Source organism: Hemiscyllium ocellatum, chromosome 3 (genome assembly GCF_020745735.1).
Source record: "Hemiscyllium ocellatum isolate sHemOce1 chromosome 3, sHemOce1.pat.X.cur, whole genome shotgun sequence".
Classification (NCBI taxonomy): Eukaryota; Metazoa; Chordata; class Chondrichthyes; order Orectolobiformes; family Hemiscylliidae; genus Hemiscyllium; species Hemiscyllium ocellatum.
In genome coordinates this window covers 51,055,384-51,068,454 of record NC_083403.1, presented here as the reverse complement: position 1 = coordinate 51,068,454, position 13,071 = coordinate 51,055,384, and the positions used below count along the sequence as shown (strand labels likewise).

The window sequence follows — 13,071 nt, the reverse complement described above, 5'->3', positions numbered from 1 at the left end:
TTTAACTTCTGGGCAATGAGGACAGTAAGTGCTGGTCCAGCTGAGTGAATAAAATAATAAATTGTTTGCTCAGAGCATTGGTTCAAGTGGCATGATACAGGTTGGGTTAAAAGGAAGTTGCTTTTTTTTTGTTTTATGGTGGTGTTTTGGGGGTTTTGAATTAATTCATGGGACGTGGACACCACTAGCTGGATCAGCATTCATTGTCAATCCCTGATTGCCTTGAGAAGGTAATGGCCTTCTTGAACTGCTGCAGTCCATTTGGTTTAGGTGTCCCCACACTGCTATCATAGTGGGGTTCCAGGATTTTGATCCATTGACATTGAAGGAACAGTGATATATTTCTGGTCAGGATGGTGAGTAACTTGGAGAGTTGCAGGTTGTGGTATTCCAAACCATTTGCTGTCCTTATCCTTCTAGAAGGTAATGGTCATTGGTGTGGAAGGTGTTCCCTGAAGAGAATTTCCACGGTGCATCTTGTAGATAGTACTCAATGTCAGTGGTGGAGGGATTGGATGCTTGTAAATGTAGTGCCAATCAAGTGGGTTGCTTTGACCTGCATGGTGTCAAGCTTCTTGAGTTTTTAGATTACATTAGATTAGATTAGACTTACAGTGTGGAAACAGGCCCTTCGGCCCAACAAGTCCACACCGACCCGCCGAAGCACAACCCACCCATACCCCTACATTTACCCGTTACCTAACACTACGGGCAATTTAGCATAGCCAATTCACCTGACCCGCACATCTTTGGACTGTGGGAGGAAACCGGAGCACCCGGAGGAAACCCACGCAGACACGGGGAGAACGTGCAAACTCCACACAGTCAGTCGCCTGAGTCGGGAATTGAACCCGGGTCTCAGGCGCTGTGAGGCAGCAGTGCTAACCACCGTGCCACCGTGCCGCGTACTTATCCAGCAGATGGGGAGTATTCTATTACACTAGTGACTGCCTTGTAGATGGTGGACAGACTTTGGGGAGTCAGGAATTGAGTTGCTTGCCACAGTATTCCTAGCCTCTGATCTGCTTTTGTAACCACATTACTTATAGTCCAGTTCAGCTTCTAATCAATGGTCACCCTCTGTCGTCGATAGTGTGGGATTCATATTGGGAATGCCATTGAACATCAAGAGACAATGGTTAGATTCTCTCATGTTGGAAATGACAATTGCCTGGGACTTGTGTGATACAAATGTTACTTGTCATTTGTCAGCCCTGGACTGGATATTGTCCAGATCTTGCTGCATTTGGACATAGACTGATTCAGTATTTGAAGAATCCTTATTGGTGCTGAGCATTGTGAAGTCATCAGTGAACATCCCCACTTCTGACCTCAAGAGGAGGAAAGGTCATTGATGAATCAGTGAAGGTGGTTTGATTAAGGACATTAGCCTAAGGAAATCCTGTAGATAAACAAAATCAGAAATGGCTGTAGAATATCAGCAGATCTGGTAGCATCTATGGAGAGAAAGCAGTGTTCATACTTTGAGTCCAGTGGCCTTCCTCAAAAACCTTTCTGTGAGTTGTTGTGGGTTCCCTCACCATTTGCTGCAGATTCAGTCTAAGATTTATTTCCTTTAGGACCTGACCAGCTCAATCTGTAGTTCTGCTGCCGAGCCATTCTTGGTGGTGAACATTGAAATCCCCCACCCAGAGTACATTCTGTGCCCTTGCATCCACAGCACTTCCTTGAAGTGTTGTTCAAGGTGGAATTCTGATTCATCAGCCGAGGGAGGAGGGAATGTTATAATCAGCAGGAGGTTCCTTTGTCTACTTGATGCTATAAGACTGGGCTCAATGTTGAAATCTCCCAGAGTGTCTCCTTCTCAATCATATTCCACTGATCTACACCTCTGCTGGTTTTCCTGCTGATAGGATAGGACATACCCAGGGTTGGTGATAGTGATGTCTGGGACATATTCTGTAAGGTATGTTTCTGTGAGCATTGACTGAGACCGACAGGCTGTTACTTGACTAGTCTGTAAGACAACTCATGCAATTTTAGCATAAGCCCCCAAATACTAGCCAAAAGGACATCTTAGGATTGACAAAGCTATGTTTGCTGTTTCAGTTTCTGGTGCCTTAGTTAATACCTGGTGATCTTGCTGATTTCATTCCTTCTTCCTTTTCTACTAACTAATATGACTGAGTTAGGCCATTTCAGAGGGAAGTTAAGAGTCAACCATGTTGCAAGACCAGGTAAAGACAGCAGTTTCCTTCACTAAAGGACATTTAAGTGATATTTAAAACACCACCCACAAGCTCACGCTCCACTAACCACATAGAGCAGACTACACATAATATGGTGTTGACGAACTGAGATTTGAAATTGGTCCTCCTGGAAAATAAATGAAGGATAAAGCTGGATTTAAATTACAACTCATAGCATTTACTAACTCACCAAATAACTGGCGGTGTGAGGTAGCAGTGCTAACCACTATGCCACCGTGCCACCCACTCCTATTAGACAGACTGCTGAGTGGAAATGTTTGAAACAATTCTAATGAGAAAAAAGTACATGAAAAAACAGTTTCATATGCATAACCTGTGTAACCAAAAGAATAAAAATGAAGCTTTTGGTAATTTTCAAATGTGAGCATTCCAAGTTCCTTGTGAGATTTGTTGTGCTGTTAGATGGATAAGGATGAAGCGAAGTTCTAGATCAGTAAGGTGTGGAATAAACATCCCATATATATAAATGCTGTATATTATTGTGGGACACATTCAGATCACCTGTAACTGATGAGACCAAGATGCACCTGTGAAGAAATAACATCCACAGTGTAGTTATTTCAGGAGATTTAACATGCATAGTTCAACCTTTGGATATGTGCCTGAACAAACCACTTTGAGAATCATGTTCACAGCAATTGGAATGGGTGGTTGGTTGAATGAGGAACAAACTTTAGCAAAGAGTAGAAGTTTGAGTGCAGCTGTGTTTGATGAGGCTTCGTTTTCAAATTTCAAGATCAAAAATCATCAGATCATTCAAGAATGTTAAATACTCCAATTCAGTAAATGGAGAGAGATATGGTTTGTCCTGGAAGGGTGATTCTGAAACCAAAAATGCCGCAGTTGATCTAGAACAGGACCCTTGCAATGCCACTATTCCCAAAGCGATTCAGAATGAATTTGCTGCAAAGGCAACAAATTTGATCATTTTGAAATAGTTTTGTTGTGGTTTCAAATATTTTGTACAGCTACTTCATTCAATAAGCCATGCCATGGTCATTTAATATGATTGACTAATATTATTTTTCTCACATTTCAAAATAGAAGCCATGTACACTGGTAGTTCATATTTTATATTTGGTGGATGAGTCATACCCTGTTTTTGGGAGTAGTACTGGAGCCTTCAAAGGTTGCCTTTCATAATATGATCTACAAGTAAACAGTGAGGTCTGCAGATGCTGGAGATCAGAGCTGAAAATGTGTTGCTGGTTAAAGAGCAGCAGGTCAGGCATCATCCAAGGAACAGGAAATTCGACGTTTCGGGCAAAAGCCCTTCACCATTTCCTGATGAAGGGCTTTTGCCCGAAACGTCGAATTTCCTGTTCCATAATATGACCTACAGTACATTATATGGAGTATCAAGTATATTTTGTTAGACAAATGAATAAGAGAAAATGCATTGAAAATCCTTGAGAAATTAGTGGAACAAATTGTGATGTTAATCAAATTGATATCCCTCTATTCCTCTCGCCTCCAATCCTTGGACTCCATGGATACAACGTCTCAATGTCACAGAATGCATATTATTTGATTATCCTGCTAATTTTAATTCAGCTTCCATTGACATTGAGACATTTTCCACTTAGTGATGGCAGTTAGCATTATTTCATTACAATTCGTATTCAATGACAATATAGTATCAGAGAAACAAAAGGAATAATAGAGTATTATGTTAATTGACATTAAAATATAGAACCAAAAACCCTCAGTGCTGGGCAGCAGGATAAACGATTTTCAGACAGAAGAAGAAGTACACTGTGGGGTATGTGAGAATTGCATGTATTCTTTGTGTCTAATGATGTTAAGGGCCTCAGAAGCGACAGGGTTGGATTTGAAATTGAGTAAAAAATGTTCCTCAAAGAGACTGTAAGGATTGCTGCACTGTCATTCAGTTTGTTGATTTTCTGGAGCCATTTCTCCCATCTGAAATGATTATCTTAATGATATGTAAAGGTACATTATCTACTAATGCCAAAGTACAAATTGGCTTTCTAGTGCACTTCATTTATGTATAATAATTAGGTGTGTTTTAATTATACCCCTTTATTGTGTTTTCATATTTTATTTTAACTTAGTGATTCATATAGAGAAATTCCTTTGACTTTGGGACTAGGAATAGGGTCAGGGCTTCATTTAAGAATTTTTTGGTCGTCATTTTAAGAGAAGTTGTTATGTTCTGCTCTGTGGTATAGGTTTAAATAATATCATCACTCCAAGGAAAGTTACAGTATTTTGCATCACATTTTATACAGCATAATTGTATAATTCTATTCTTACCTTCAGGACAAAGTTGTAATGCTTTATTTTGGTTTCTTCTTTTGCCTTCCAGAAAAAATTCTATTTGGACATGTAGCTGCGATTGCATTTTTCATAGGGCTTATAACTGTCAGCATCATCTGGATATTTGTAAAGAAGGAATTAGTCTTACCAAAATCTTTGGTAAGTTATCCCTACTAAAAAAGTAAGGAATGCCCTCATCCAGGTTGTTTATAAAAATGACAAACAGTGGACACAAAACAGATTAGATTAGATTTAGATTAGACTTACAGTGTGGAAACAGGCCCTTCGGCCCAACAAGTCCACACCGACCCGCCGAAGCGAAACCCACCCATACCCCTACACTTACCCCTTACCTAACACTACGGGCAATTTAGCATGGCCAATTCACCTGACCCGCACATCTTTGGACTGTGGGAGGAAACCGGAGCACCCGGAGGAAACCCACGCAGACACAGGGAGAACGTGCAAACTCCACACAGTCAGTCACCTGAGTCGGGAATTGAACCCGGGTCTCAGGTGCTGTGAGGCAGCAGTGCTAACCACTGTGCCACCGTGCCTTGTAAATCCTTGCAGTACCCCACTATAACTGAACTCCAGGATGAATATTTCCATCAACCACCACCCTCTGTCTTCTTTCAGCTACCAATATCTGATCCAAACTGTTAAATCACCTTCAATCCCATGCCACCGTGATTTGTGCAATAGCCTACCATGGAGAACCTTATTAAACACCTAACGGAAATCCATATATACCACATCAAACACTTTTCCCTTATCCACCTGTTTGGTCACTTTCTCAAAGAACTCAATAAAGTTTATGAGGCACACTTCACAAAGCTGTGTTGAGTATACCCTAACCAACTTATTCCCCTCTAGATGATTATAATTCCTGTCTCTAATAACCCTTTCCAACACTTTACCCACAACCGAAGTAAGGCTCACAGATCTACAATTTCCAGGGTTGTCCCCACTCACCTTCTTGAACAAGGGAACAACATTTGCTATCCTTCAGTCTTTTGGCACTATTCCTATAGACAATGACGACATAAAGATCAAACCCAAAGGCTTGGCAATCTCCTCCCTGGCTTCGCAGAGAATCCTAGGATAAATCCCATCCAGCCCAGGGGACTTATCTATCTTTACACTTTCCAGAATTGCTAACATCTCCTCCTTATGCACCTCAATCCCATCTGGTCTAGTAGTCTGTATCTTAACGTTCTCTCAACCACATTGTCCTTTTCTAGTGTGAATACTGATGAAAAGTATTCATTTAGCAATTCCCCATCTCCTCTGACTCCACGCACAAATTCCCATGCTATGCTTGATGGGCCCCAATCTTACTCTAGTCAATCTTTTATTCCTGATATACCTATGGAAAGCTTTAGGGTTTTCCTTGATCCTATCTGCGAATGGCTTCTCATGTCCCATGGCTCTTCTCAGCTTTCTCTTCAGGTCTTTCCTGGCCAACTCGTAACTCTCCAGTGCCCTTACTGAGGCATCACATCTCATCATAACATGCCTTCTTCTTCTTTTTGACAAGCGATTCAACTTCTTTAGTGAAGCACAGCTCCCGTGCTCGACATCATCCTTCCTGCCTGATCGGTACATACTTATCAAGGACCTGCAATAGCTGGTCCTTGAATAAGCTGCACATTTCAATTGTGCCCATCCCCTGCAGTTTCCTTCCTCATTCTATGCATCCTAAGTCTTGCCTAAGCACATCGTAATTGCCTTTCCCCCAGCTCTGATTCTTGCTCTGCGCTATATACCTATCTCTTTCCAACACTCAAGTAAACATAACTGAATTATGGTCATTATCACCAAAGCAAATTTCCCCCCCCCCCAAGGATATTGATTCAGGTGAAGATCATCCTGTTTGTAGAGGCCTCACCAACCCCAGACAGAGACCCAATTATCCAGGAATCCAAAGCCCATCCTGCTGCACCAATGCTGTAGCCACGTGTTCAACTTGTCTGTCTCTCTATTCCTTGCCTCACTAGCATATGACTCGGGCAACAACCCAGAGATAACAACTCTGTTTGTTCTACCACTAAGCACCCTAGCTCCCTGAATTTCTGCCTTAAATCCCCATCCCCTTTCCTACCAATGCCGTTGGTGCCTGTGTGGACTATGACTTGGGGCTGTTCCACATCCCGAAAACACAATCAGAGACATCACGAACCCTGGCATGCAGGAGGCAACATACCAACTGTGAGTCTCTCTCATTCTCACGGATCCTCCTGTCTGTTACCCAAACTCTGAAGTCCCCAATGACGAATGCTCGGCTCCTCTTCCCCCTTCCCTTCTGAGCAACAGGAACAGACTCTGTGCCAAAGACCTGTATCCCATGGATTATTCCTGGTAAGTCATCCCACCAACAGTCTCCAAAATGGCATACTTATTGTTGAAGGAAATGGCCACAGGGGATCCCTGCACTGCCTGCTGGTTCCCTTTCTGTTCCCAGTCAGTAACCCATCTACCTTCTTCTTTTACCTGACATGTGACTACCTCCCTGTAACTCCTCTCAATAACCCCCTCCACCTCCTGAATGATCCAAAGTTCATCCAGCGCCAGCTACAGTTCCTAACTTGGTTTTTGAGGAGCTGGAGTTGAGTGACATTCCACAGATGCAGTCGGCAGGGACACTAGAGGTGACCCTTACCTCCCACATTTTGCAAGAGGAACATTCAACTGCCCTAACCTCCATTCCCACTATCCTAAATTCCCAACGGGACTACTGAAAAATGAAACAAAATTATACTGATGAGAAAGAGAGGAGGGGTGCAAGTGGGACAGCTGGAAAGGATGCTCAGAGCAAAAGGCAAAGGAAGCGCTGATGGCATCCATTCGACTGAGCTGAGAACACAATGTTTGACATTTCAAATAATCCCAGGCTGAAACCCCACATCGGGGGATTCCTGCCCTGGGTGATTTACTACTGGCCCTCAAAATTCCCTGTGTAATGTAATTGAAGCATATGCAAGCAGTCATTAAGCAACTTGATTCTGTATATTGTTGGTGTTAACAATTATTTGATTAATAGATTTTAATAGATTAGCACATAGGCATTGAGTTTATCTGTGCTCTAATTTTGAACTAAAATTTCAATTTCTATTTTCTAGATGCTTATTGTTAAGGCCATCAAGCCATATGCTGATATGAAAATCGAGGAGGATGCAGTATCTGTTGTGATTAAATGTGAGGATGTGTGTCCAGTCGAAAGTAATGATTTTTATGAGGAAGTGGCAAAGCCCATTTCAAATCCAGATGTCACAGAACCACTTACTGTTGATCTGAAATATGCTGGGAAGGGCTGGCCATATGATCAACCTCAAACTCTGTTGAATATTACTTAATTCTTCAATTTCTAAGAGCGCACATGTTGTAATATAGCTCCATGTCCCCCAAACATCTGGTAGATGTTATGCATCATTATTGTGTAATTAATGACTTAGGGAATTTCATAAAAGATTTTGTATTTCAGGATTGTACAACACGAAGTTTAATATTGGTTTAACTTACATTGTGGTAGCAAAACTTCTCCCAGTATTTGGGATTTATATATTCACTGTTTGGTATGTTTACTGTATATATGGATTTTGGCTTCGAATAAAATTGCAAAAGAAATAAAAATCAAACATTTATATAATGGCTTTCATATCCTCAAATTTTAAGAGAAACAGGGATTAAATTTCAAGTGTGTTCACAATAAACAAATGCCAATTTGCATACGTTACGTCATAAGTAGTATATCTGTCCTGGTGATATTGAATGAAAGATGAGTACAGAACAGGAAATGGAGAGATCTCCCAGATAAATCTCCCAGACACTCTTCAAAAACAATCATGGGCGATGATTTCCATTTTTGTTGTTCAATAATAACAGAGCTCACTGAATGCCTGATGCAATTTTTGTCGTTGGGCTTCACTGGAATAACACTATTGGGATCTGCTATGATTTGATTTGCATTAAACAGTAAAAGGAAGGTGGCATTCCTGAGCTCTTTTCCATGGAAACAAGGTGGAACCACATCATTAAAGAGCTGAGCATATAGTTCCATTGGGAGGAAGATGCAGTTTACTATTAACAGTTTGTAAGGCCATTTCTTTGACTACTTATAACAATCATTTCAACTGGGCACAGCACTTGCACCATTCAGCAGATCCTCAAATTACATTGGCATTCTAAGTGAAAGACCTCAACTTTAATGTTTTGATGAGACTGTTTTGGGGGGGGAATACTGACTGACTATCCCACATACTGAATCAGGTAGTCCCACACACAAGTGAACAACAGATCATTTGAAATACATTCCTCACTCTGATAACAATTAGTAACAGAGTGGACAAAAGTCATACCCGATAACATGCTTGTTTAACGAGTCTTCTGGGATCAAAACTGCTCTCATAATGCAGCAATGTCTCAAAGTACTGTGGATGCTGGAAATCTGAAATTAAATCAGAAAATGCTGAAGAAATTCAACAGATTTGCCATGTGGAAAAGAGAAACAGAGTTTGTGTTTTGAGTCCAAAGACTATCATCAACCCCAATTTGGAAGAAGAATCATGAATTGTTAACTGTATCTCTCTCCATAGATGTTGCCAGACCAGCTAAGTTTCTCCAGCATTTCCTGTTTTTATTATTAAGGTGCCAGGGTAGTCTTGAAATGTCAGCCCACACTGTAAACTGAGTTCCTGAAGGAGGGCATAATCTGATTTCCTTTTGAATCAAAGGCAAGATTGCAACAATTGAACTAAGGGAATGTGAGTCCTGGAGGCTTTCCCATATCTAGCTTATACCTGATTCCATTGCTATTGTTTTCCCTGGCACAAGTCACTTCCAGTGAAGTGTTACCAGTCACTGTAATTTGAGAGGATTTCAGTACCCATCAAACATGGCTGATGAGAAACCTGCCCAATTCTTGCCACCTGCCAGAGGCAGACTGAGCGAATTTATCTCAACCAGGCTCTGTGGTCAACACATCTTGAGGTGAGACTTAAACCTGAGCTTCTGCCTTCAAGAAAAACATGCTATCGACTGCAATAGAAGACCTTCCTCAGAGTGAAATCAAATGTGAAGAAAATCTTCAGCACCAATAGCTCCACCTATGCAAAATGTTTAATGGCACCATATGAAGAGGAAAGTCTGTGCGGTAATTTCACTTCTGATGAATTAGTAGATACAGTAAATTTAAAATAAAATGGGACTAACAGATTTTTAATTAAGTAGTCTACAAATTGGGTTACATTCTGCTCTTTTCTTTTTATTGAGTGTTCACAAGGGATTGAGAGCTCATTGAATGACTGACTGCTTGCAGTTGGCCTTGCTGCTTGTCACAACCACAAGCCTAAGGTGGCACTGGCATAACGATAATGTCACTGTTTTCTAATAATCCCAGGCTAATGGCCTGGTAACATGGGTTCAGAACCCACCAGAGCACCTGGCAGAGTTTGATTCAATGATAATTAAAATCTAGTGTCTGTACCATAGGAATTCATCAGGGTATTATCCTAAGCTCAACCATTTGCAGCTGCTCCACAAACGTCCTTCTTTCCATGATTAAGTTCAGAAATGGGTATGTTTGTTAATGATTGTACAATGTTCAATAGCATTCACAACACATGAAGTACTGGAACAGGCTGCATCATATGTAGAAAGAGCTGGACAACGTTCAGGGTTGAGCTGATAAGTGGCATCACTTCCAACAATGGAGCAGGAGAATTGACGTTTCGGGCATAAGCCCTTCTTCAGGCTTATGCCCAAAATGTCGATTCTCCTGCTCCTTTGATGCAGCCTGACCTGCTGCATTTTTCCAGCAACACATTTTCAGCTCTGATCTCCAGCATCTGCAGACCTCACTTTCTCCTCATCTCCAACAATGACAACAGAATCTAACTATTACCCATTCAGCAATTCACCAAGGTTCCTGCAGCAACACAGTCCAAAGCCACAACCTCTACCATCTCAAAGACCAAGGAAATGGATGGATAGGAACACCACCGCCTGCAAGGTACCCTCCAAACCACACACAGTTCTGATTTGAATGCTATTACTGTCAAGGAATTCTTTCTGACAGCATTGTGAATGTATCTACATGCCAAGGACTGCAATAGCTCAAGAAGTGGAGATGTCAGTGTTGGACTGGGGTGGATAAAGTTAAAAATCACACAGTGCCAGGTTAGAGTCCAAATGGTCTATTTGGAAGCACTAGCTTTTGAAGCACTGCTCCATTGTCAGATAGCTACTTGATTTTTTTTAACTGTGGCTCAAGAAGTCAGTTCTCCATTACCTTCTCCAGAGTAATTAGATATGGGAATTAAATGCAGGCTCCATCAGCTAATTCGAAAAAACTCTATAATTTTCTTTATTATTCTGTTCACTGGGAGTCAGAACAGTGAATTACCACATAGAGTCATAGAGGTGTGCAGCATAGAAACAGACCCTTTGGTCCAACCCGTCCATGCCGACCAGATATCCCAACCTAATCTAGTCCCACCTGCCAGCACTCAGTCTATATCCCTTCAAACCCTTCCTATTCATATACCCATCCAAATGCCTCTTAAATGTTGCAATTGTACCAGCCTCCAGCACTTTCTTTGGCAGCTGATTCCATACACGTACCACCCTCTGCGTGAAAAAGTTGCCCCTTAGATCTCTTTTATATGAGGTTTACTGTTGTTAGGTGAGTTTTAGACTTCATATCTTTTCCTACAGAATTGTTGGAAGATGTAGTCAGTGATATCATCTGGCAAAATTCCAAAACAGATACGAATTCATAGCTTATGAGTGCAATGACAATGACTATGTCTTGAATTTGACTGTTTCCCCAGCAAGCTGCCAATATATTTACATTATGAAAATCTACCAAACCAGTCCTGCATGTAATCTGATTGCTTGTTGATTGTAGAACTCCCGACAAACATTTTTATTTCATTAATACAGAGGGAACAGCAGACAAAACTTGTAAAATGGCTGACTGTTGGTTTATTCAGACCTGTTTTAGGTGACTAGATCCATCTAGTGAAGACTTGGAAAGTCCTGGAAGCCTTTGTTGTTTGTTATATATTATGCTTCTTTGCAATGAAGAAAACATTGCTGATTTTGAAAGTCATCAGAGATGCTGATGAAAGTGAGAATATGAGAAGGCTGCACAGGAACAGGAAGTTGTGGAACAGGATAATAAACAAATAAAGGAGGGTGTAACATAAATCCAGTGCAAGATGGTGGCAGAGTAGGACTCTTCAGCCGGATCTTGTCCGCTCCACCCGTTCTTTTTTTCCTTCTCTTTTCTTTCCTCTCCACGTTCTTTATTCCTCCTTCTCTCCTGGCTGCCAGTCAACTTGCAGCCTCAGCACTGATACGGTGAGGGGTCCTCCAACTCTGGCATAGCATTCCCCAGCCTGGTGTGGCAGCTTCCCAGCTTGGCATGGTGGCCTCCTGGTGTGGTATGGTGGCTCCCTGGCATGGCATGGCACCTCTCAGCTCAGAGTGCTGGTCAACCCGCAGTATGCATCTGTCGCTCAGCCTGGCATGGCCTCAGCGTAGTCTCCCGGTCATTGAGTCATAGAGATGTACAGCATGGAAACAGACCCTTCAGTCCAACCTATCCATGCCCACCAGATATTCCAACCCAATATAGTCCCACCTGCCAGCACCCTGCCCATATACCTCCAAACCCTTCCTATTAATATACCCATCCAAATGCCTCTTAAATATTGCAATTGTACCAGCCTCTACCACTTCCTCTGGCAGCTCATTCCATACACGTACCACTCTCTATGTGAAAAAGTTGCCCCTTAGGTCTCTTTTATATCTTTCCCCTCTCACCCTAAACCCATGCCCTCTATTTCTAGACTCCCCGACCCCAAGGAAAAGACTTTGCCTATTTACCCTATCCATGCCCCTCATAATTTTGTAAACCTCTATTACATTACCCCTCAGCCTCCAACGCTCCAGAGAAAGCAGCTCCAGCCTGTTCAGCCTCTCCCTGTAGCTCAAATCCTCCAACCCTGGCAACATTCTTGCAAATCATTTCTGAACCCTTTCAAGTTTCACAACATCTTTCCGATAGGAAGAAGACCAGAATTGCACGCAATATTCCAACAGTGGCCTAACCAATGTCCTGTACAGCCGCAACATGACCTCCCAACTCCTATACTCAATACTCTGACCAATAAAGGAAAGCATACCAAAAGCCCTCTTCACTATCCTATCTACCTGCGACTCCACTTTCAAGGAGCTATGAACCTGCCCTCCAAGGTCTCTTTGTTCAGCAACACTTCCTAGGATCTTACCATTAAGTGTATGAGTCCTGCGAACATTTGCTTTCCCAAAATGCAGCACCTCGCATTTATCTGAATTAAACTCCATCTGCTCTTCTCAGCCCATTGACCCATCTGGTCAAGATCTTGTTGTAATCTGAGGTAACTCTATTAGCTGGTAAAAAATGAGGTCTGCAGATGCTGGAGATCACAGTTGAAAATGTGTTGCTGGTTAAAGCACAGCAGGTCAGGCAGCATCCAAGGAATAGGAAATTCGACGTTTCGGGCAAAAGCCCTTC

General features: G+C 41.9%; 1 protein-coding gene across 1 annotated transcript in view; it reads left to right on the top strand.

Annotated features, from left to right (window-relative positions):
- The window catches only part of ifngr1l (interferon gamma receptor 1-like), a 63,953-nt gene extending 55,859 nt beyond the window's left edge, over positions 1–8,094 (top strand). The window contains exons 6-7 of the mRNA XM_060820625.1: positions 4,561–4,670; positions 7,634–8,094. Of these exons, the coding sequence (XP_060676608.1) occupies positions 4,561–4,670; positions 7,634–7,867 (344 nt within the window). The 3' untranslated portion in view covers positions 7,868–8,094. The remainder of the gene's footprint in view (positions 1–4,560; positions 4,671–7,633) is intronic.
- Positions 8,095–13,071: the final 4,977 nt, after the last annotated feature.